Source organism: Porites lutea, chromosome 4, assembly GCF_958299795.1.
Source record: "Porites lutea chromosome 4, jaPorLute2.1, whole genome shotgun sequence".
NCBI classification, from domain to species: domain Eukaryota; kingdom Metazoa; phylum Cnidaria; class Anthozoa; order Scleractinia; family Poritidae; genus Porites; species Porites lutea.
Genome location: NC_133204.1, coordinates 38,183,545 through 38,207,213, shown reverse-complemented (window position 1 = coordinate 38,207,213; position 23,669 = coordinate 38,183,545). Strand labels below are relative to the sequence as shown.

Here is a 23,669-nt window from a genome sequence, read left to right as displayed (position 1 = left end):
TCGAAACAACCTTGGAACTGACCCATCAAAGTTCGCATAGATTTTCACCATCGGCTTGGCTAACAGTTTCGTACTTCTTCCAGGCATCCCTCGATACAGAACGCAACTTCTTGGTGATGCGACATCCAATGGTTGCAAAGAACTTGTTGAATTTAGAGGCGACGGCCTTTCTTATGATTGGTCTTAAAGTCATGTCCTTGGGATGCATTTCCTTTGTTGAATTTTTTTAGTTTGCATTATGGAGAAGAGTGCTAACTTTCTTCAAAGCCATCTTCGATACCAGTTTCCGGCCTTTGCGGCCGCTTTTCGGTAAATGGAACTGATTTGTACAAATTCCGGGAAGAAATCTAAAAGTACTGAATTTTGCTTACCATTTGCCCAAACCGTAAACCGACATGTTTGCTTTTGTAAATGGTGAGCAACCCACGGGAAACAGGTTGGTTCAAGCAGTCTCTTCCCCTCACCCACCCGCTTAGTTTTGTTGATTTGCCATTGACTATTTTCCAATTCCCCATAATACACTCTGTCTGCCCCCCAAATTTTGCATAAGTTATTGTCTTAAAATGCCCTTGGGAAAATGCAATACTCCCAGGAGCATTTAAAAACAATGGTTTATGCAAAATTTGGGGGGCAGACAGAGTGTATTATGGGGAATTGGAAAATAGGGAATTAGGAAATCACGTGACTTACAGCTTGGAGTTCACATTGCACATTGCTTTCAAATAATACTTTGCATTTGGAAGGTAGTGCTCGTTTCATGGGCTAAAAATTCATTGTTTTGAGAGGCAAACAGCTTATATTAATCCTTCTACCAAGAGACTAACTAATGGTATACAACATGGAGTCTGTCTTGCAATCAATGGAGATTTAACTGGTCGGTATTCAAGAACAAGAAGAATCAAGACAATCAGTAACACGGCAAAACACTTCCTGTTTGACTGTAGAATTTAACAGGACAAGTCTAACAAGAAGACCGGAATATCAAACGCAGAGGTACGTTCCTTTCGTTCCTTTAAATTCTCTTCGGCGAAGATTTATTTCTGATTCGATGAGGGCTTTTTCCAGAAATAAAACCGGTGGTGAAAGACATAAGGCGAGTCAAGTAGAAGCATGTTCGTAGATCATGCGGTGTGATCCGTCGCGTCTACTAGTTCACGAGAAACAAATTATTATAGAATGGCGGATTTGTTATTGTTCTTTCGTAAATTACAGCAAAATAGAAGGAAATATTGTACATGTCTAAGTTCTGAGGATACAGAAAACGTTTGTTTAATAGATGGTTTGGATTTATTTTATTCATCCCCGGCATAGTCAATCGAACGAAACCGAACCAAAACTCAATCGAGCACAATCGAACCTAATCGGTCGGATTGTTGTTCGATTGGTTCGGTAATCGAACATAATCGAACTGGAACTTTTCGGTGACTTAGATTACCGAACCTCGATCGAACTCAATCGACGCGATTAGGGGGGCACGAACGCAAGACGAACCCCTAAGAACGTCTGCGTGGAAGGCTACAAATTCCCACGCAGCACGCGAGAATTCACCGCGCTTGGTTGCCCCGGCTTTAATCTATAGACCTTGTCACGGTTTTCGACGTCATCTTGACGAGTAGGCAAACGCGTGAAAAATTACAATGTTTGTATGAAAATCTAATGTCGAATAATTTCCGTAGTACGGCTGTTCTGAAAAAAATATCAATTACGTGGGGATTTATAAGATAAGATTTATGAATCAAACAATGTGTGGTCACGTTGATGGTTTTGCTGGGTAAACTATTGCAGTACGTACTCTTTTGGTGCAGGTCATTGGGCTTTTCAAAAACACGCAAACGCTGAAGCTCAACAGCCGCCTTCACAGTTACGTTTTTTCGCTGCTGTTAATCGTCATTACGATCACAAGAAACGAACCTTGAAACACAGAAACTCACAAAACGGATCGAAATCCACCGATCACAAATCAGAAACCATGACCTTTTGAACCCGTTGAAGTAAACTTCTGTTTCCTAAGAGGTCCGCTAAGATGATTGGCGTCTGACATTTTTTTGACGAGGGGATCGAAATGCACCAATCAAAGAAAGACAATTTTAATGGCATGTTTCCTAAGAGGTCAAATGCTGTTTTTGATGTCGTTTGATCCGAAATTCTTCAAAGCGGCAGGAAGAAGCAGTTTCGATAAAATTTGGCGACGTTGCGAGGAACTTGTCAATATATTGTTAAAGTGTGTTATCGTAGTGCCTTAAACTTACAAATGCACACACTGTTCGTGGTAGGCCCACACTAAAAGATGACACCGAGCGTTTTTGGAATGGGCTGGTCCGCGAACTCAAAGAAAAACAAACGAAATTGTCAAGTGGCATCAAATACTCATAGACGAAATGACAATCGGAATATCAAAAGTATACGTGTGAAATGGATAAGAGTTTGAAGAGAGGAATGTGTATCAAGTTTGAGAGTCGAAAGATTTGTATAGCTGGTAGTCAGTGTGACAAAAGTGATTTGGATATTCACAGTGCGGAAGACAAGAGGCTGCATGTGTTAATATATATGTGTTCCGATGAAGGAAGAGACGATTGTCAACAATTGAAACCAAAAGGGAGTCACGCTTCTTTTGTAACTACTGTGATAGCTTTAACAATTCTTCTTGACCTTTCAATTTTGTTTGGCCGAGTGACTGTTTATGTACTTGTTTTTGTATTACGCGTTGTGTTTTATGTAACGCAGTACATGCGCGATGCTCGGCGTCAGGATTTTGCGTTATCAGCAAGTTTTGTTCCACAATTAAGAGTGTTTTGATGGCAGTGAGGTGACAGGAAGACGCAATGACTCTATTGTATAGAAGCAGAATTGTGTTGTAGAGGAAGTAAAAGAAGTTGAATTTAGATCTCGTCGTGCATGGGAAATTTATTTATTAAGGAACTTACAATTCCGTTGGTTTCAATAGGGTTAGTCAATTCTCTCGATGCGGTCGTGCGAATAGCAGACTGCCGATGAAGAAAATGAAATCTATGTTACAGAAAACACGTGAGAGTTTTTGCATGGAAGGGTATTCGGAAAAATACACCATATGCCACTGGGTCGGCATTTGAAACACTCTTAACTGTGAACTACCACTCATTCATTTTAACGGTGGGAATTATTTGTGCTGCTATCTACGGCATTGAGGGTGGGGGGTATAAAGTATTTGATTCTCATGCTAGAGATATGTATGGTAACAGTCATAGTGAAGGGACATGTGTATTGCTGGAAATCAAATCCATGCATAAATTAGTACAATATTCAGTCTATATGGGAATGAGGATATATATGAGCTTAAAGGTGTACATATTGCGAACTTTGAAGTTGAATTTTGTGTGACATCTTCTTTGGCGCTCGACAACTGAGAGCAAAAATATTGTTAAACTCTTGGTAATAAGCCAAACCATTCACAACGTGTGTGTGGGTGTACTAACAGTAAGAAACATAGGCACATTTAACGTACATGAGCTATTTTGAATGCTTCAGTGTAATCGTATCAACAATCTACTATTTTAATCCTAAAGAGACTTTTTTTAAGACTTTTTGCGAACCGCTGCGCACAGCTAGGTCGATCTTCATATTATAGATTCACTTTTCTTTGTCTTTCCCTGCAAAATAAGCAAATTGTTGAAGTCCTATGAATATCAACTCACCAAACGTTGCTTAAAGGAAAGACTCGAAGGTTTCTTCATGGAAACTTAAGATAATGAAGCTCGTCGAATACCAAATAGCTAAGAAATGCCCCGATTTTCGTCATTTTTGTAGATGGTTGCATCATCATTATTCACGAGGTTGTCACGTGCGATTCTACTCAATGAAACAGTCTTTAACTCTGACGACTTGATTTTGAAAGTGATATAAGTTATTGATTTTTAAAAGAAAAGAGCCTTGGCTTAAGGCACTAGTTACAAAACTAAAGATGCCTTCACACATTCAACTTGCAATAATTACTGTAAAAAGCCATTCTGCATAAGATATACAGTCATGTAGTTTGCACGTGAAAGTGTTAGTCTTGGCCCCTTTCTTGGTTCGTACGTGACGGAATTCAGTTATCACACAGTAATCCAGGATTGTACAAGAACCCCATAATGGGGGTACATTGGTTTGGCGTCTTTCGTGACAAACTGGCATACTGCGCCAAAATTACATCCCTGCCAGGCTTAGGGCTTCGTCACGCGTTCCTTTCCCCTGCGTGACGAGGCAAAGAACGTCCGAGTGGGAAGCTAAAATTGTCTCCCTTTTTTAAAATTCTAGTCTTGGTTAAAGAATGTATAAGAGATTTGAAATGCCTTCGAAGTCTGTTCGAATATTGCCGCCCCTACAGAATATTAGCCAGCGAAAGCGTAACCACGGCCTCTCGTTTGTTTTTCTTTGAGTTCGTGGACCAGCCCATTCCGAAAACGCTCGGTGTCATTTGTTAGTGTGGGCCTACCGCGAACAGTATGTGCATTTGTAACATGCAATTAAAACTGTCTTTCTATGATTGGTGCATTTCGATCCTCTCGTCAAAAAAATGTCCGACGCCAGTCATCTTAGCGGACCTCTTAGGAAACAAAAGTTTACTTCAACAGGTTCAAAAAGTCATTGACTGTGATTTATGATTGGTGGATTTCGATCCGTTTTATGAGTTTCTGTGTTTCAAGGTTCGTTGCTTGTGATCTTATTGTGACCCGAAACCCGACGTTAATATTCCAAATATTTTTGATAGATTTCATCCCTGGACTTCAGACTTCCCAATTTCGATGAGGTAAAAATACTGAAGATTCAGATTAACTTTTGAGATCGTAAAAGTTTGATAAAGTGCCGTGCTAGCAGAGCTTTCTTTCCCACATGCCTCTTACCTTGTACAAGACGTTCGCATATTGCACATTTGCGTCAAAACAAACCGTTTCGATTGCTCTATTAGGGCCACGCCCAAATAAAAAGGAAAGAAGAGCTAACAATACAGACTGAGACTTTTTGCCGATTACTTTTTCGGTCCGCCAACTTTTGTGTATTAAAAATTGAATCCTCCTTTTCCCCGTATTTTCTAAAGCTTGGATAAAGTAAATAATGTGTGTTCATGGAACATCTTCACAACGGCGACAAAGATCCTTAAGTGTGAAATGACGCCAGAAATATTTACTTATGAATGCATGCTTCACGTTTGATTGAGAGAGAGAAAAATGTAAAAAAATAAAATAATTCGCAGTGAAGACAAATACTGCTGCAAGTAAAATAGGTGATAGCGTCATTTCGTTTTTATGACAACTCCGATGTCATTGGAACCCTGATCATAACAAATTTTGATCTACTGTGGTGGCAATTTTTCCAAATCTTTGTTTATGGCGACGTAGTTTAGGCTCAATCTTGGGAGGTATTGACCCTAAAAAACTGTATCGAGCCACCTTAAGTTACGCATCTGTACTAATAAAATAAAATACATTTCCATAACTATAATAACACTAAAGCAGCAAGCATGTATCATGTTCCCCACCTAATTCATGTTTTTTTTTGCCGGTACGAAAAAGGTCTGTTGAGCTTTGTAAGCGAGAGAATAAAGCTTGTTTACAGGATTAAATTGGTTTGGAAGGAAATAAATGTTTGGCCATCAACCTTAACGTTGCATGAAGCATAATTTAATCCCAGATGTTGTGAAGCAGAAGCGATTTCTTAAAATCGTTTTAGCAAATTTTCGAGTAAACAATTTGCGTTCTTTTACGTACGAATTTCAAAAGGAACAAAGTCCAACATCTTCACGTGCAAATTGTGTGCATGAGTTATTTTTATAATCCTGCTTACTGGATTACTGTGATAGTAAACCTCTTTAGTTTGTATTTTTTGTTTTCTCAAAAGAAGTCCCAAGTCCCAAGGGAACTTGAACCATTGTCTTTTCATAAATTATGCGTAGATGTGCACGTGAATGAGACGAAATTTGAAAGAAACGGTTCCCTAGAGTATTATCACATGACCTGTATTAGGAAAAAACGTACAAGCTAAAGAGGTCTATTCGAATTCCCCCACGTAAGAACCACGAAAGGGGCAAAGTCCAACACTTTCAGGTACAAACTGTGTGACTGTACATCTCATGCAGACTGGCTTTTCGCAGTAATATTAAAATAGTAACATGAATGTATGAAGACCTCTTTAATTTTTGTAACTAGTGCCTTAAGTAAAGGCTCTTTTCTTTTAAGAATCAATAACTTAAATCACTTTAAGAATCAAGTCGTCAGAGTTAAGGACTGTTTCATCAAGTAGAATCGCACTTGACAACCTCGTGAATAATGATGACGCAACCATCGAGATACTTGTAAGGTATATACACGTCCTAGAAAACAGTCGGAATTCGACCGCGAGTGTTGATGCTTTGGCAGCGAATGTGAGCGTAGCAACTCTATTCTGTTCCTGAGTTGACTAGAAACTAATAAAACTCATTTGTTTCCATTGACTAGAAACTAATAAAAGTCCTTTGTGTCCATGGCTTCTGCTTCACCTGCAACTACCTCTACAAAAGAAACAACTAATTATGCCAGGTTATGCCGTCTTCTCGTCGATGTGGGCACTTTTGCCCTCAGGGATTGCTTTGTTGCCATGTACACCCCGCGATCTCTTCACACGCTCTTAGCAGCTAGTCAACCCACTTTGCAGTCTCTGAGATCAAGTAGGATCATCAATGCTATGCAATGGGGAAAACTCTTTCCTGTAGTCCCTTCTTCAGTGGCTTCAACAGATTTCGATATCACTTTGCTGATGATTCTTTTAAGAAACATCTGTGGCCTGGCTGCCTCAGTTACTGGCTGGGACGCCCTTCCTGCCGCCACAGACTTCAGCCGTGAAGCAGACATTGCACGAGTCAAGTACTTCAGGAATACAGTGTACGCCCACGCTGAGCACGCTTCTGTTGATGATGCAACATTCGACACACACTGGAAGGAAGTCCGAGACACTCTAGTAAGGCTGGGAGGAGTTACTTACGAGGTAATCATTCGCTAAAGTCACCTACCATTGTTATTGCCTTACATTTTCACTACGGTTTAATAGAACAGAAAGATCGGCAGGTAGTCAAAACAGAGCTTCATACAAATTGTTCTTATCAGAACCATAGAAAATGTATGGACAACAGCGTGGAGAATGTGTATGCTGATTTTAATACGTAGGAGGGATTATACTTATCAGTAAAATCCAACTAGTGGTCTATTATCAGTGCTGTGTTCTGATTGGTTGAGCCACGACTAGGCTATATGTTATAGCCCACTAGTAGCGAAAAGCGCCGGCTTTGAAAACCAAAACAACGGCGGTTGAATAGCGTTTTGACCAACTAGTTGGATTTTACTAAAACAATTATTCCTCTCGCCCTCATGGCCTCTGAGTCAATAGCCCATGAGGCCTTCCATGGGCTATTGACTCAGAGATTAACTGTTAAATACACTGATACACTAGTACACAGTGAAATCTAACATGTTTATCCGTTCTATTTCAAGGTCGCTATTGACAACCTGGAATTTTGTAGTATGGATCCCAGTACGGAGCATCACTACAAAGATCTCCTTGATCAGTGGAAAAATGATGAAGATAACATAAAAGATGAATTGAAAGAAGTTGCCACCGACGTCAAAGAATTTGGAACAGTCATAAAAGAAGTGGGAACGGACGTAAAAGAAATTGGCACAGATGTTAAAAACCTCACAAAGAAGCTTGAAGACTTTGTGACATCAACTGTGACTCCTGTCAGCGAAATCAACGATAAAAGTAAGTATATACTAATAGACACTCTCACAACGCGGACTATTTCGGCAAACACTGAGGAAAACGTCAACTGGGGCAAAAAAAGTAAAGCTCTTGCGTTTTAAAATTGTCTTGAGTTTAAGTTACTAGAGACCTTTGGATTCGAGGACGAGGACGATTACGAGTACGAGATTTGACTTGAAGTTTTTTCGCACCTTTTAAAATATAGACTTCCCGGAGAGCTTCATTTTATTATTTTTCACTGGAAAAGTTAGCATTGTTATCTTTAGTGAAGGAGGTTACGCGCTCTCCCGATCGCAAAATGATAAAACTTCTAACCATTTGATATCTTGTTTTCGCCACGACGACATTCACGCGAAAACTCGTACTAGAATGACGACGGCTACCAAGTTTTCCCGCCAAAATGACGCTGGTTCACACGCGAGCACTACTTAATATTGAGGAAATCTCGTACTCGTAGTCGTACTCGTCTTAGCATCTAAAGCTCTCTACTAATAAGCAGCTCTCAGCTAGCACAGATCTGCGATAACCGGGTTGACTTTGAAAACACTTCCGTGAGATGCTCACAGCCAACGGCAATAAAGATAGTTGTTTCAATCAAATCGTCCTGAGATCCGGAGGAAAATCAGAAGGACAGAGGAGTAAACAGGTAAGGTTACCATATACCAAGCGTTTAAGGTGATGTTACAAGGAACAATTTGCAACGACGATTTTTAATGTAACATAGCGTTGCAACATTTTTGCGAAATTGTTTCGAGTGGTTGCAACATTGTTGGACTTGTTACATCATTGAAACGCTTTGTTGACTTACAAATCGTCGTTGCAATCGTTCAGAGTAACATTGCCTTTAAGATTGCTGAGACGGCTTGTAAGGGCGTGCTACAAAGGCGCCACGTTTAAACCAGTGAGACGAAAGGACATTTACAGGCATCTTGAACTTGTGCCAGCGAAATGCTTGCGTCGTCCCAGTTTGTATGTACTTTAAAACGACGCAAAAACTTTGCTGGTGTTAATTTATTCATACCGCTGCCCCTTTACCGCCTGGCGAGAGATTGCGTTAAACGTATTTCTAGTTAATGTGATTTGGCTCGGGGGCCAGGAAGTTTGTGTTAGCTCTCTGAGCTTCGTTAACCCTTCAACGCGGTACTTGTGTGAGCGCGTTTATGGGTACGAGTTTAATTGTGAAAATATGCAAGACGTGGTGTTAATTCTTACGGAGATAAGGCCCTGTTTGTACTACGACAAAAAATATAGTGTGGCGTTTGGAGAAAGTTTGAAAATTTCGCAATCACCATTTTTTTGCTTTTGCAACCTTTTTCGCATCTGATCGTGAAATTATACATAGATTTAGCCAGGGCTTAAAGCGAAGCTCTCATTTATAAAATTATAATTTAAATCAAACAATAAACTTGTAATCCACAAATCAGTTAACTTAAGGGCAAATTCATGTGACTTTTGAGGGAAAGGCTAACTGATTTTAGAGTGAAACGTCTTACATCGAGTTGATAGCCATATGTGTACACCTAAAAAATAGCAATCATCTTCGATCACATTCCAAAGCCATAATGGCTCTTGATCACAGTAAATTAGGCCTGGAAAACAAATCAGGCCGAATTTTTTGCTTTCGACAAGTTTACTTTACAAAATCTTCCCAACAAATCCGGGGGCGTGAACCGACCTTTTATACTTTGTATACATCACATGTGAGGTGAAACAGTACTATTTATCATACAGACCTTGGACAGAATGCAGTATTTCACAATTTTTCAAGACAAATTTCACTCAGTCAATATTCAAGACGATCAATCGTGGGCTTTTAGCGAAACCGTTCAAAAAATTTCCAAAATCACCTATACGGTCAGCCAGTTCTCACCTTTGACGGGCACCAAATTTGCAATGAACATTAATAGAGTTGCGCTTCATCATAATAAAGAATTTATCATGTTTATTTTTTTATTTAAGGGTTTTAAAACGATGTGTAATCTTAAAAAGCGTTTGATACGCGCGACATTTTGAGTTAACTCCCGCAAGCGATGTTCATGAACGACTGAAAAAAAACGGCACAGCGATTAAAACAAGGGCACCTAACGACAATTTTTGGAAAATATCTCTTCGGAAGACGATTTGAGATCAAGAATTTTCGGAAAATTTAATGTAAAATTTCTTGCTTGCCTGCTTCTCCTAGGATTTTCGAACATCTAAAAAATGCTATAATTGCCCATTTTTAACGGATTTTTACCCTAAAATAGTCACGTAGAATTTTCGGGAGCCTTTTTTCTGGCCGAAATTTTCGAAAAGGTAAGTCTTGATCCCTATAATTTTCGTATCACTAGACTTTCAGCTAGGAAATCCGAACAGATGAAAAATTTGGCGGTGATAAAAATACGCCTATATCTACTGTTTAAATACTAATTAACAATTATTCCTCGAGCCCGAATGGGCTCTGAGTCAATAGCCCATGAGGCCGAAGGCCGAATGGGCTATTGACTCAGACGCCATGAGGGCGAGAGGAATAATTGTTTTAGTAAAATCCAACTAGCTGGTCAAAAATATCGAGACAAAACAACTTTAGCTAGCAAAACGCGATAAGCCGCCATTGTTTTGGTTTTCAAAGCCGGCGCTTTTCGCTACTAGTGAGCTATGACATATAGCCTAGTAGTAGCTCAGCCAATCAGAACGCAGCATTGGTAATAGAACACTAGTTGGATTTACTAAAATACGTTCAACAATGCTATGTCTAAGGTGGCTGAAGACAGTTTAGCGGGTGGTCAGCGGTAACTCGCTTGACGGTGCGTGTTTTAAATTCGACAAACAAACATGGCGGCGAAAAAAGCAATGGTACACAGAAGACAATTTCTCAAAATCTACTCATTAAAATTTTGTGATATTTGGCAGAATTATTACTTTTATCGTACTTTCAATAATAAGAACTTTAAAATGGAAGTTGAACAGACGGATTTTGTGACACATTTAATAATTACAGTAAAATCATTGCTGCGGAGCGACCGTAGGGAGCGAGCAGCAACATAATCAGGATTTAAGGGAAATATATAAGGGGCGACGAGTTCTCGAATTCATCACTTTTTACCACAATGCATTGCATTTAACCACACTTTTTACCACAATGCATTGCATTTAACCAGAGTGCATTGCGCTACGAACAACTCAAATAAAAACACGGGGAAGTTCGCATCGTTCGCTGCCCAGACTCAGAGTTTTCTTTGTAGCAAATTTTCTACAGCACGGTTAGAGGTCTTACCAAATTTAAGACACGCAGGAGTCTTTCAGATGAGTACGAGGGTTAACTTGGGTATTGGATTTCAATTCAAGAGCCTTTGACTCGTCCAGGTGTTAAACCTGACGAGAAGATGAGTATTTGCTCTTGGACTCCGCAACACGGGGATATATAAATTCCAGCTTGCTAGAAGGTGATGTGCAAGTGAGAAAATGTCATGCCATGCTATTCTTAAGAACCTGTATGAGCCGAAAATGGGTGTGATTTTGACCATTCGCTTCAAAATAATAGCGGAAGTCGAGATAACAAAACATATGTTTTGTGTCCTACGTTGCAGACGAGGACGTGTATCGGCGTTTTGAAAAGCATAATTATGTTCTTTCATTCATTCATTACCATGGAGTATGCGTTTTCATAATCAGTCTCTGTGGTGTTGTGGTGAGGTGTAGTCGCGTCGAGCCGATGGTGCCGGGTTCGAGTCATACCGTACTCTTTTTTTCCTTCTTTCTTTTTTTTCCCGTTTTTTGTGTTGTTGTCTATAAATATACAGCTAAATAACTGTTACTTAATAAAGTGCAATAAACAGCAAGAAAAGTATCGTGTTTCCAGAGAAAAGATAGTACACCGTATATTAAATATATGGATAAACAATCTGAATTTCTATCATTTCCTACAATTTACCGCGGGAAACCAGAGTTGATAACCACTTGATCATTTTCTAATCAACGTTCCCACGAGTTCTTTGTATAGACTGATAGTAATAATTATTCTAGTACTTTCCAACATGTAAATAGGACATTCAATGTCATTTTCGATTCTTTTAAGTCCCACTGCCTAACTAATGCCAGTATCAACAGAATGTGCCGCAGCATTACTATCTTTTAGATACCCTAGTATTATTGATTATCTAAAAACCCGTCTGTTAAAATTTGGTCAAATAAATTTCAAATGGTAATGATTAATCATAGTAAGCTGTGTGCAAGTTTATAGCAAAATCTAATGAGCGAATTTTATGTCAAAAGGGCAAAAGGAAAATTTTAAGGATGTATTCAATCGTTCATGTTACCATGGAAACTACGAAAACGTCACATTTGACCTGTCGGTCAAAATCTTTCATCAGTATGAAAATTGTTGTCTCTGTAAATGTTTCACCGAATTATATTTCTTTTATTGATTGTTACTAAATATTCTTCGGAACGTTTTCTTTCTATTTGCGGTGAGAAAATATATCTAAAGGCTAAAGTTCTGTAACCTTATATCAAACCTGATAATAGGTCGGATTATTGTCTCACATCTTACAAACGTGCATAAACTTGCCGCATAAACTGTGCTCGGCTACATGAAATTAGATATAAAAAAACAAAAATCAAATACAATAATTACTCAGGCTTACCATTCGAGATGCAGCTCCTGAAAGCTATCGAGTAACGCCAGAATCGCTTGAGAATTTTGAATCCTCTTTAATACGCATCAAGCAAGGTGAAAAACGACAACGATGCCATCCAAAATGGGATTTCTGACTTTGACAAGCGACGCATCTCTCAACCAAAAAAGCAATAAACAAACTAGCCATGAATAACAGAAGACTCTTGATAGCAGTTGTATTTCATTTTGTACATCCAGTGGAAAAAGACAGTTAAAAACATCACAAGTCGACAAATAACTCCGTCAGCTTCAGCTGTCAAACTGAACAAGTTTCAAGCGCTGCATAAATTTTCCACATGAACTCACCTGTCAAATTTTGACCAATCAGAGCATAAAAATTGGGCGTAGAGCGTGACCAACGCGTGACCTGGGTAAGAAAAGGTGTTTCCCGCCTGTATTTTTAAATAACTGGCTGAATTTTCGCGTTCATGACATGAACACAACATACTTTATATAAATTTTTAAAAAATAAACCTGAGCCTGCGATCATTTGAAAACCAATAACTTGTCAGCGGATAACTTCAAAAAATTACTCGACCTCGATTGGTCGACACCTGAGCCCGTGATACTGGTAAGCGGATACCTTGTTTTGACAACTGTCAATTGATCACAATATTGAGGTACAATCAGTTTCCTCCAAGGCTCCCAAAGTAGTTGGAAAGTGTGAAAGTAAACATTGGTTTTCCTGTGCCCACGTCGAGCTCCGCTAAGATGACCCGACTAAGGATATACAGTTGTCAAGGAATAAAGGAAATTTTCGCCTACAAAAAATTGTAGCCCTCCAAACTTCAAGTTCTAGACGGCATCTTTGAAAGTTGGTAACACTAGAGAAAATTTTAGTTATTAAAGTATAATTTTTTGCAAAACAAACAAAATGTTGCGTAGAGCGAACAGGGCCCAAGTCTCGGTGCGGACTTTTGGTTATTAAACTCGTAGTTCCCTTTACACTGTCTCAAGCAGGTACTTCGTTTGGTATGTTCCTTTGTGCCATTAACTAACCTAATTTTGTTTCTTTTTCCGTAAGGTAATGGGCCAGAAATTAATGAGATCGTGGATACCTCTTTGGTGTGCAGAGAGAAATTTCACGAGAATGAGCTTTTGTCCTCTTTTTGTATACAATGTAAAGTGTGTATTTGTAACAAGTGTGAATAGACACGTCACAGTCATCACACGATGGTGGATATCCATCAAGCCGCAGAACAACACAAAGTCGAAATTGAAGAGATTGTACAGGAAATGAAGAGAAAAATTGCTGATCACAAAGAAGAAGCGGAAAGAACACAGGAATTCTTCAACAGAAGTAGAGAGTGTATTGCTACAGCACGCAATCAAGTAATGACATCTGTTGAAGAACTCATCCGATTTTTACGAGAATACGAAAAAACAACGATAACTAAGTTAGAAAACATTGAAGGAAAATATCAAAGAGAGCATCCAGCGCAACAAGAGCATTTTGAAATTTCTATGACTCAGTTACAAGCACAGGTCGAGGGGTGCGAAAGTATCTTACAGAGGAAAAAATGCGTTGAAATTCTTCAAGCACATCATGCACTTATCGGACGGTGCAGAGGTCTTTTAAATGCAGAAAAACTGAACATTTACAAACCAGCGCATGTCAGATACAGAATTAATGAAGGGCATAAGGAAAATTTCAGAGGTGCAGTCGAGGCAGTGGGTGGCATTGTTACAAGTAGCACAAATCCTTTGCAGTCGGTGGCTGAAGGAACAGGCTTACAGAAAGGTGAGGTCGGAAGGGAAGCGAAATTTAAAATAACAACAATAGATTTGGATGGTAACCATTGCTCCAATAAAGATGATCAAATTCTCGTCAAAGTTCAGTCTTCTTTAGGGGAAGAGCTGAGCCACAAGATTTCACCCGGAAAAGGTGGCGAATTTAGCGTCAATTACACACCAGATTGTGTTGGTGAACATGACGTGAGAATTACGGTTAACGGAGAACCGCTGACTGGTAGTCCATGGCGTGTTTTTGTGACTCCACATCGTTATAGATATTGTGGTTCCTCCGAACCTTCATTAATTAAGAATATGCTGAAAAGAAGAGATGAAATTGGGTGTCCCTGTTCTATTGCAATAAATGTCCGGTCTGGCATGATTGCAGTAGCCTATTATGAAAATAGGGTAATGCTGTATAGTATTTATTTTGACTGGGAGGAGCCGCGTTTCCAAAAGCTACATACTCTGAAACAACTAACTAAACCTACATCAGTAGCATTCACCAAGTTTAGTGAGATTGTGGTTATTGCTTCTGAAAAGTTGTTTCGTTTGAATGAAAGAAACAAATTTGTGAAACATGTTGCCAACAAACATCTGCAGAAACCAAAGTCCGTGAACATTGCACGTGATGGACGCATGATGGTGTGTGAATACGATAAAGTCAAGGTCTTGTCCTCTGATGGCTCACAATTGCTACTAACCATCAATGATCCTGATGATGCCAACTCACGTTATGCACTGTGCCATCAGGACATGTTTTTTGTTTCTTCTAAGACAGGTGTTAAGGTTTTCAGCAAGGATGGCGTTTTCTTGTACAATATCGGTAACTCCGAGTCCGGTGAAGGACAACTCAAGTCTCCTGTTGGTCTTGCAATCGACCGGTTCAATAATCTGGTGGTGTGTGACAGTCAAAAAGCAAGGCTACTGGTGTTTACCCTTGAAGGAAAATATCTAAACGCAATAGAAGGAGAAAACACTGGACTTAGTGAGCCTCATTTTATTGTTGTGTCAGAAGCTGGTAAGCTGTTGGTGACTGATGTGAACAAAATGTGTCTTCACCTTTTCCAGTGAGGAACCAAGTTTTAACAAAAACATCTTTCACTATTTGAAGTCATTAAAGGAGCGATAGGAATTGTTTGAAGGCGCGAGAAAAAGAGATCACTCTTTAAGCCAGGGTGAATGGCTTTTCCAGGTCAAGGGATATCTTGGTATAAAAATTAGGATCTAATCAGCCGTATCCAGCAGAACCCTGGAGTGTGTCCCAAAGAATTTTGCTAGACTTTTGGTCAGTTTACCAAATAGACAACAATTTCCCGTGGTCTGTCCTTGCGTAGACCATAGTAATTACGACGAGCTCTTCAAAACTCCAGTAGAACTGCGGTTAGTGGTTTCACTTCAAAGATGGAAAAATATTACGTCATGTGAATGGTCTGCGACTTTGTCATGAACAATGTGGAAAATCGCAGGCGACAGAGAAAAAAAAATTGTGCCATCATTACGTAATTTTCTGATCTACTTAGACTACATAGCCTCTTATTATGTTCGAGTGGGTTTGTTTCATGATCTGTTTCCCTTATTGACAAACCAAGATTTTGTGTCACGCAGTATAAGTCTTTTTAGAAACTAACCCCTTTATTCGTTTTATATTCGGTAAATCTCTAACAGAACCAATGAGCGTCCGAGAAATCACTCAGTTTATACTCAGTTTATACTGTAAATAATGAACGGACCCTTGGAAAGAAAGTGGAGGAAAAATTGAAACAACTTGGTGCAAGCCAAGAAGCCTAAAAAAATAAGCAGCGTCTAAAAATTAAGAGAGAAAAAAGGAGACAAAGGAAAGGAAAAGTACTCAAACTTGGCCAAATGTGCGAATCTAGTGGTAGGAGGCGTGATTCTAGATTTTCTTTCCATTATTAGATAATATAAATAGGTTCGACTTACAGATAACAAATATACCTCTTTCAGTTTTTGTCAGCTTTTGACAGTTTTAGGACAAATTTGACGTCATGTTTTACTTTCCGTGAAGTATACATGTATTTTACTATTACTAAAACATAATCAGATGCTGGCCACGTGAGTGAAAACGCTGTATACTTAACAAATAGATGCCATGTTGCCGTGCGTCTGTTCAGTAGTACATAATAGATGGCGTCACAATGTGGTAAGAACAAAAAAAAGTGGCACACGAGCCGCAGGAGAGTGTGTCACTGATGTACACATTTTGACGTCTTCTGTGAACCCCTGACATAATTAGTAGATAAACAACAAACAAACTGAAATCTCTGAGTCCCTGTTACCTTTTTTCCAGTTTAGTCCTATTCTATCGTAGTCATATCCATTATTGCTGAACAAACCTTTTGTGGCTTTGTCTTCTTCAAATTGATGTACATGTAGGTTAAGTTCATATTTGGAAATAGAGTAAAATGTGCTGTTGTATACTGTATACAGGCATTTCAGTTTTATCAAGCAAACATAGACAGGTAAAGCTTTCTAGGAGATGCTTCTAGATAATGTTGAAGAATGACACAAAACGAATTTTTGGAAAACACACTGCTGCTTCATTAATACCCACCCCTTTTAGGGGGATCCCATATATGGGCCATATAGGCTGTGTAGGTATACTGGCTGAATTTATATACTGATGTACAAAAACAGTAAACTGATCCTTGCGAACAGGAGATTGAGAGAGAATAAATCTAAAGAACAATCAAATGGTCTCAATGGTACTATTTAAGTGTATTTGCCCAATATTTTGGTTTGCAAAGCAACCATCAACGGGGCGAAAAAGCCTTTTTTTCACTATTTGATATTTGACATTTTCTTTTTTAGCTCCTTTTGAAAGTTTGTGCCGGGTTTCAAACCGAAAATATCAGACCTTGTGTCGTCGAGAGTTGCCGTCCTTAGTCCTTCTCGTTTCTCTCACTCGCTTTAAGAAGAAGAGAGGAGTGGGAAAGAGATTGGCCCAGACGTCCCCTACGTCGTCTTTATTTCCTCATCCCCTCACCCACCCCGTATAGTAGTTTTGCTGCAGTGTGTGACTTAAAACCCCCTTTTCCCCGTCGCTCCCAGGGCCCCCCAGATAGCAAGGTTTTTGCTCGAATTGCAAATTCCTATTAATTGCCGATGGCTGGTCTTCACTGAAGACTCAACGGTTAAAACAGCTCATTTTGATCCTTCTGCTAATAGGATATTTACTGGTGTCCAGCACTGTCTTTACTGTTGTGATCGACGAAGATTTAACTGGTTCTGAGCCAAAGAGCAAGATGAAAAAGAATCACTGATACTACAAATCATGCTCACTTCCTGTTTGCGTGTGCAATTTAAGTGTAACAACTGAACAGTCCAGAATATTGAACGCTCAGGTACGTCTTTAAATCTCCCTTTGATCAAAAAACTCTAACAGTACTTTTTATTTATAAACTTCATCGAAACTCTTCGAGAAGAAAGCAAAAAGCGAATAAGGGAGAACTTAACTTGTAAAAGCAGAAATCTAGATGGTGATCGGTGATTCAGTCGCTTGGTAATCAGGGTAATATTTTAGCTTTAGAGAATACTGTTGATACTGGATTTGTTCTCACCCTGTCATTACAGAAGCGAAATCAGAGGAAATATTGCCTTAATTCTCTGATAACAATAAGTTTTGTTGATAATTTATGATGGATTGTTTATACCATATTATCGTGGGAAACCAGAGAAGGTAGCGTATAAACTTTCAGTGTCATTCCGTGTTTGATATAGAGCTACGAGAAATCAAAACTTGGAGTTTGTGTGTTGCTCATGATTAAGAAGCACATTTAATCTTGCTTATGGTAGTCGAATCTATGACAACTAGCATGTACGGAAAATCGTGCTGGCTTTGCTAAGGTCAAAGACTAAAGCAGGGCTGCTTGTATTTCAGTTTATACACAGTTCCTCTTTTGTCACGACACAGTATAGACTGCTTGCAGTCCGCCTTTCTCTTAAAATCCGTCTAGTTCTTATCTAATCCAGCGGGATTGCAAATTTAGGGATTGAGACGAGACGAGAATCGCGGCAAGCGGCTTCGCCGCTCGTGCGCTTATATAGCAGTAACTTTGCAAAGAAAAATAAGAGACTGCTCGCAGTCTAGACACAGGAGGTCCAAGCCCGAAAAATATGCATGAGCATCGGCACTGTTGCATAACCTTCTAAATATAAGAATTTGCATGAGGAAAAAACGATGTTCTTACTATTCTGGATAGCTCTTTAGCCGGCACGAAAAACATTGCGGTTAGGGCTTCTGTTCACACATGAGATCGAACGGAAGGAATTTACGCCGCACCCATCTTGAAAGTGGAGCGTGCCATTACCCTGGGTTATGTGCATTGGACAACAGCGGAAGTGAATAACTAGGAGAGAGGACTGGAACCCACTGAGAAGGAAAAAATACAGTAGAACTACGGTAAATCGAACTCTGAAGGGAAACGAAAAACAGTTCGAGTTAGCGGGGAATTAGAGTTATCGGGGTAAATTTCAGTTAAGTTTTGATCAAGGGAAAGGAAATTTAGTTCGAGTTAGCTGGGAATTCGAGTTATTGAGGTGCTACTGTATTCAGGAGTCTTCAGCTGACTGGGATGTAGGACTACAAACCCTCTTTCTCAGCCAGCCGAGTATTTCTTGACCTCTAAAACGGCCCATCCTCGGAGACCCACGGGAGGCTAGTCGGGACGATAGAATGGTCGTGGTGAAAGTTTACTGTAACACCACGAGCATTCTATCGTCCCGACTAGCTTCCCCTGGGTCTCCGAGGATGAAACGGCCATGCGCGGCCTTTCATACGTTGCCTCTACTTTATTTACATACGTAATTTTTTTGCGCGTACGCAAGTAATAATTACGCTACAGTGGAAATTCACCCTTACTCGCAGGATTATTGACACTGTGTAATCACTACTGTCATTAAAAAAATATTGGGGAAGAAGTGACGTAACATTCTATCTTGTGTTGACTAGGAGTTAAAGTCATTTGTTTCCATGGCTTCTGCTACACCTGCAACTCCAACTACAAAAGAAACAACTAATTATGCCAGGTTATGCTGTGTTCTTGTCGATTTGGGAACTTGTGCCCTCAGGGATTGCTTTGATGCCATCTGCACACCACCAACTCTTCACACGATCTTGGCAGCCAGTCATCCTTCATTAAAGTCTTTGAGATCGAGAAGAATCATCAATGCGACTCAATGGGGAAAACTTTTCCCAGCCATTTCTACTTTCGTCTCGTCAAAACATTTTGACATCACTCTACTGATGACTTTACTACGCAACATCTGCGGTCTGGCTCCTCCGGTAACCGGATGGGACGTGCTCCCCGCTGCCACAGACCTGAGCCGTGAGGCGGACATTGCACGAGTCAAATACTTCAGGAATACAGTGTACGCTCATGCTGAGCACGCTTCTATTGATGACGCGACGTTTAACACACACTGGAAGGAAATCCGAGACACTCTAGTACGGCTAGGAGGAGCTACATACAAGGTAAAATAGATTCAAAATATCAATATTCTGTCGGTCTTTTCCTTATGTACCACACTTCCTCCTAATGCTTTCTTCTAATTTTTGTGTTTGTTTTTACAGCTGTGTTGTTGTTGTTGTTTTTTATGCACAAGTATTATTAATTATTATTTTACATAAATGCAGTGATATATATGTTCTCCGTTCTATATTAAGGTCGCTATTGACAACTTGGAATTTTGCTGCATGGATCCTGATATGGAGCACCATTACAAAGACCTCCTTCATCAGTGGAAAAATGATGAAGATAACATAAAACATGAATTGAAAGAACTTGGCACCAACGTAGAAGAAATTGGAACTAACATAAAAGAATTTGGCGTAGACGTAAAAAAAGTTGGCAGCGAAGTAAAAGAGATTGGTACTAACATCAAAGAATGTGACACAAGCATAAAAGAAGTTAGCAACGATGTAAAAGAAATTGGTTCCGAAGTAAAAAACCTCACAAAGAAGCTTGATGACTTTGTAGCGTCAACCATGATTCCAGCCAGTAGTGAAGGTACGTAAATAAGGCTTTTTGTTCTTAAAAGGTCTAGAAGCTAAAACTCCAAGAAAACCGTGAAATCAACCATCAGAAGCTTACAAATGAAAAATGTCTAAGATATAAAATTGATTTGTTTCAAAATAATGAAAAAACATCTAGGTCTAAGTTTCTGATTTTCCTTTTAACTTGCCAATTGTTTACACTAAATAGTTTAAACTACGTTTCCCAGAGGTGGTAGTGTTGAAACGTGGAATGTAGTCGCCAGAATTTCTGAGTCTGAGTCTATATATATGATATAGTGGACGGCACAGGTTGCACTTAACTTTCGATTTCAGCATAGTTATAGCTATATATGGCTCCAAGTTTGATCGAGGTATAGTTTCACAACTGCGACAATCACGGTAAAAGTTGTTAGACTTTTGTACACCCAAGTAAGGCTCCGTGAACTGCTTTACTTGGTTGCTTAGCAACTGTTCAGAAACGTTGTTTGCTGCGGTAATAATTTTAATATGTGTGTCGTTTTTAACTTCTTTCCTGTGGTTATCCTTCTTCTGAATGACCACCCGTAGTCCCTTTTTCATTTTTCGGCCCAGTTGCTGGCATGGTCTGTATGGACAAGTTGAAAATGTTCGTTGGCGACAGTGCCAAGACGTTACTTGCCAGCTTTAGCACTCTAGGTGGAATTTCGTCATAACCTGTGTTTTGAGTTGGATTTTTAAGTTTAAAGAAACTTGCTTCTCTTTGATGTTGACATTGGGAACATGAACGTGATATGAGACAACTCACGATCAACGGTGAAACAAACTTGTCTCGTCCCATATAATGGAATCCAAGAAAGTCTCGGATTCTGGATTCCTTGAGTTGTACTCCGGATTCCACGAGCAAAATTCCCCCGGATTCCGGAATCTGATTTCCCTTACCTGGTTCCACTTGTCGGTCAGCAATACCCTTACGGGCTAACTCTGATATCTTATTTTTCAGTTTTTTTTAAGGTCTTGACAGCGTTTTGGTAAAAGACGGTATAAAAATCTTCGAGGATACATACTCCTCCAAAATATAACAAACGTCTCAGACTTGTAGTTTACTTTCCGTTTCAGTTGTGTTAAAATGCACGTTAATCAATTTGAAAGTACATAGGGTACGTTGAGTCTGTTCCGGGGTGTGTTCATTTTGTATGATTAACTTCCAGCAGAAACTCATAAGGGGTTGAATCAACCCCTTATGAGTTTCTGCCTCCAGTCAATATATTGAATTTCTTTTTTTTCTTAAGGTAACAAGCAAAAAACGAAAAGGATAGTGGACACTTCGTCGGTGTGCAGAGAAAAATATCACGAGAATGAACTTTTGACGTTATACTGTAAAAAATGCAAAGTATGTATTTGCGACAAGTGTAGACAAACTCGCCACAATCATCACACCACTGTGGATATCTACCAAGCTGCAGAACAGCACAAAGTCGATATCGAGGATATTTTGCAAGATATGAAGAGAGAACTTGATAATTACAAGGAGCGTGCAGAAAAAACAAAGGAATCCTTGAAAGAGAGTAGAGAGAGGATAGCTACGGCACGAAATAAAGTAATGACTTCTGTTGGAGAACTCATTCGACTTTTAGAAGAACATGAGACAGCTATGATAACCAGATTAGATGTATTTGAAGAAAAAGAACAAAGAGAGCACGCAGCACAACTGGAACATTTCCAAATTTCTATGAATCAGTTGCAAAAACAGGTCGAGTGGTGCGAAGGCATCTTACTGAGAAGGAAAAGCGTCGAAATTTTGCAAGTGCATCATGTTCTTATTGCACGGTGCAGAGGTCTTTTAAATGCAGAGAAACTATACATTTATAAGCCATCGCATGTCAGATACCAGATAAATGAAGAGCATATAAAAAATGTGAGAAGCGCAGTTACTGCTGTCGGTCGAGTTGTAGTAAGTAACACAAATCCTGAGCAGTCGATGATTGAAGGAACAGGGCTGAAAAATGGCAACTTGGGAAACGAAGCAACAATTAAGATTACGACAAAAGATTTTGATGGAAACTGGTGCTATGACGATATGGATCAGATTCATGTACAAGTACAATCTCCATCAGGAAAGGAATTGAATCATTTCATCGCCCGGGGAGTGGATGGTGCATTTCATGTCACTTACACACCCGTTTGTGTTGGACAACACGACGTACTGATTGGGGTAAACGGTGAGCTCCTACCCGGTAATCCATGGCGTGTTCATGTCACTGCACATCATTACAAGTATCATTTTTCTTTTGGTTCAATTGGGGAAAGACGAGGACAGCCTGTACTTTATTGGCCCATTTGTATTGCAATAGATGACAATTCAAAGAACGTTGCGGTGGCCGATTTGATGAATGGGGTACAGCTATTTAGTTCAGAAGGAAAGTATATGGGAGATATTAGCACCAACCAACTTAATAAACCCACATCGGTAGCATTCAGCAAGTCAAGTGAATTAATAGTTACTGCGTCTGATAAAATTTTTTGTTTCGATAAAAGCTATAAATTTGTAAAACTTGTCGCCAACAAACTCATTAAGACACCACACTGCCTGACAATTGCAGGCGATGGGCGTATGATGGTGTGTGACTGGTATGACGATACAGTCAAGGTACTGTCCTCTGACGGCACACAGCTTTTACTCACAATCACTGATCCTGACCGTGAAACTCCATGCTATGCTGTGTGTTGCCAAAATAAGTTTTTTGTTTCGTATCATGAGGCAGGTAATGTTAAAGTTTTCAGCAAGGATCGTGAGTTTCCAAGCAGTGTCGGCACTCCAGACCCTGGTGAAAGACAGCTGAAGTGTCCTGTTGGCCTTGCAATTGACAGGTTCAATAACCTAGTGGTGTGTGATCGTGATACAGCAAGGCTTATGATTTTTACTCTTGAAGGACAGTTTGTCAATTCAATTGACACTGGGCTTACTGGTCCTTGTTCTGTAGCCGTTTCAAACAATGGTCAGCTATTTGTTACTGATTTAGAAAACAGCTGTGTGCATGTTTTCCAGTGATCGACAAACAGTATTAGTATATGTAATCAAATGGTGACGAGTGAAATTATTCCCTAATTTCACGAGGATACCATTTGATTACCTATTAATATCATGGGTGACGAATTACGTTAGCAATCTTGGATTTTTGACATGTTTATCCTGGATCGTATCGATCGAGAACTCCACTCTCTCAAATGTTTAGACCCTAAATTTGGCTTATAAGGTTCAGAATTTTTCAGACTTTTACGGCAAAATACCTGTTAGAACCCTTCTTGGTGTTCTCTTGTGTGTCCAGGTTTTCTAAAGCGTCTTTTTGTGCCCTGACATCTCCATTCACGGCATTTTAAAACTTCGTCGCCATCTTGACACTGAGACGTACGGAAGGTGGCCATGGCAATTTTGTAATTACAAATTAGCATAGGTAATAGCATGATTTGTAGTGATATTTGGCATAAATACCACGAGTGATATTTCGAAATTGTTACGCCAAATATCACGTACAAATCATG

The 23,669-nt window shown here is 39.5% G+C and overlaps 3 protein-coding genes across 3 annotated transcripts; all 3 read left to right on the top strand.

Annotated features, from left to right (window-relative positions):
- Positions 1-865: 865 nt before the first annotated feature.
- LOC140934634 (uncharacterized) lies at positions 866-13,555 on the top strand. Its single transcript, XM_073384228.1, has 4 exons — positions 866-993; positions 6,450-6,975; positions 7,479-7,746; positions 13,428-13,555. The coding sequence occupies exons 2-4, from the start codon at positions 6,475-6,477 to the stop codon at positions 13,553-13,555; spliced, it is 897 nt and encodes a 298-aa protein (XP_073240329.1). The 5' UTR covers positions 866-993; positions 6,450-6,474.
- A 3,743-nt stretch (positions 13,556-17,298) lies between these two features.
- On the top strand, positions 17,299-19,637 carry LOC140934633 (E3 ubiquitin-protein ligase DZIP3-like). Its single transcript, XM_073384227.1, has 2 exons — positions 17,299-17,499; positions 19,107-19,637. Exon 2 carries the CDS (start codon positions 19,128-19,130, stop codon positions 19,635-19,637), a length of 510 nt encoding a protein of 169 aa, XP_073240328.1. The 5' UTR covers positions 17,299-17,499; positions 19,107-19,127.
- A 188-nt stretch (positions 19,638-19,825) lies between these two features.
- LOC140933506 (E3 ubiquitin-protein ligase TRIM71-like) lies at positions 19,826-23,440 on the top strand. The gene is made up of 2 exons (XM_073383090.1): positions 19,826-20,163; positions 21,419-23,440. Exons 1-2 carry the CDS (start codon positions 19,851-19,853, stop codon positions 23,176-23,178), a joined length of 2,073 nt encoding a protein of 690 aa, XP_073239191.1. The 5' UTR covers positions 19,826-19,850; the 3' UTR covers positions 23,179-23,440.
- Positions 23,441-23,669: the final 229 nt, after the last annotated feature.

Coding starts and splice junctions, on each gene's coding strand:
- LOC140933506 (XM_073383090.1), top strand. CDS start 19,851: ATGGATCCTGATATGGAGCACCATTACAAAGACCTCCTTCATCAGTGG. Junction 20,164..21,418: donor GATTCCAGCCAGTAGTGAAG/GTACGTAAATAA, acceptor TTTTTTCTTAAG/GTAACAAGCAAAAAACGAAA.
- LOC140934633 (XM_073384227.1), top strand. CDS start 19,128: ATGGCTTCTGCTACACCTGCAACTCCAACTACAAAAGAAACAACTAAT.
- LOC140934634 (XM_073384228.1), top strand. CDS start 6,475: ATGGCTTCTGCTTCACCTGCAACTACCTCTACAAAAGAAACAACTAAT. Junction 6,976..7,478: donor TGGGAGGAGTTACTTACGAG/GTAATCATTCGC, acceptor TTCTATTTCAAG/GTCGCTATTGACAACCTGGA. Junction 7,747..13,427: donor CAGCGAAATCAACGATAAAA/GTAAGTATATAC, acceptor TTTTTCCGTAAG/GTAATGGGCCAGAAATTAAT.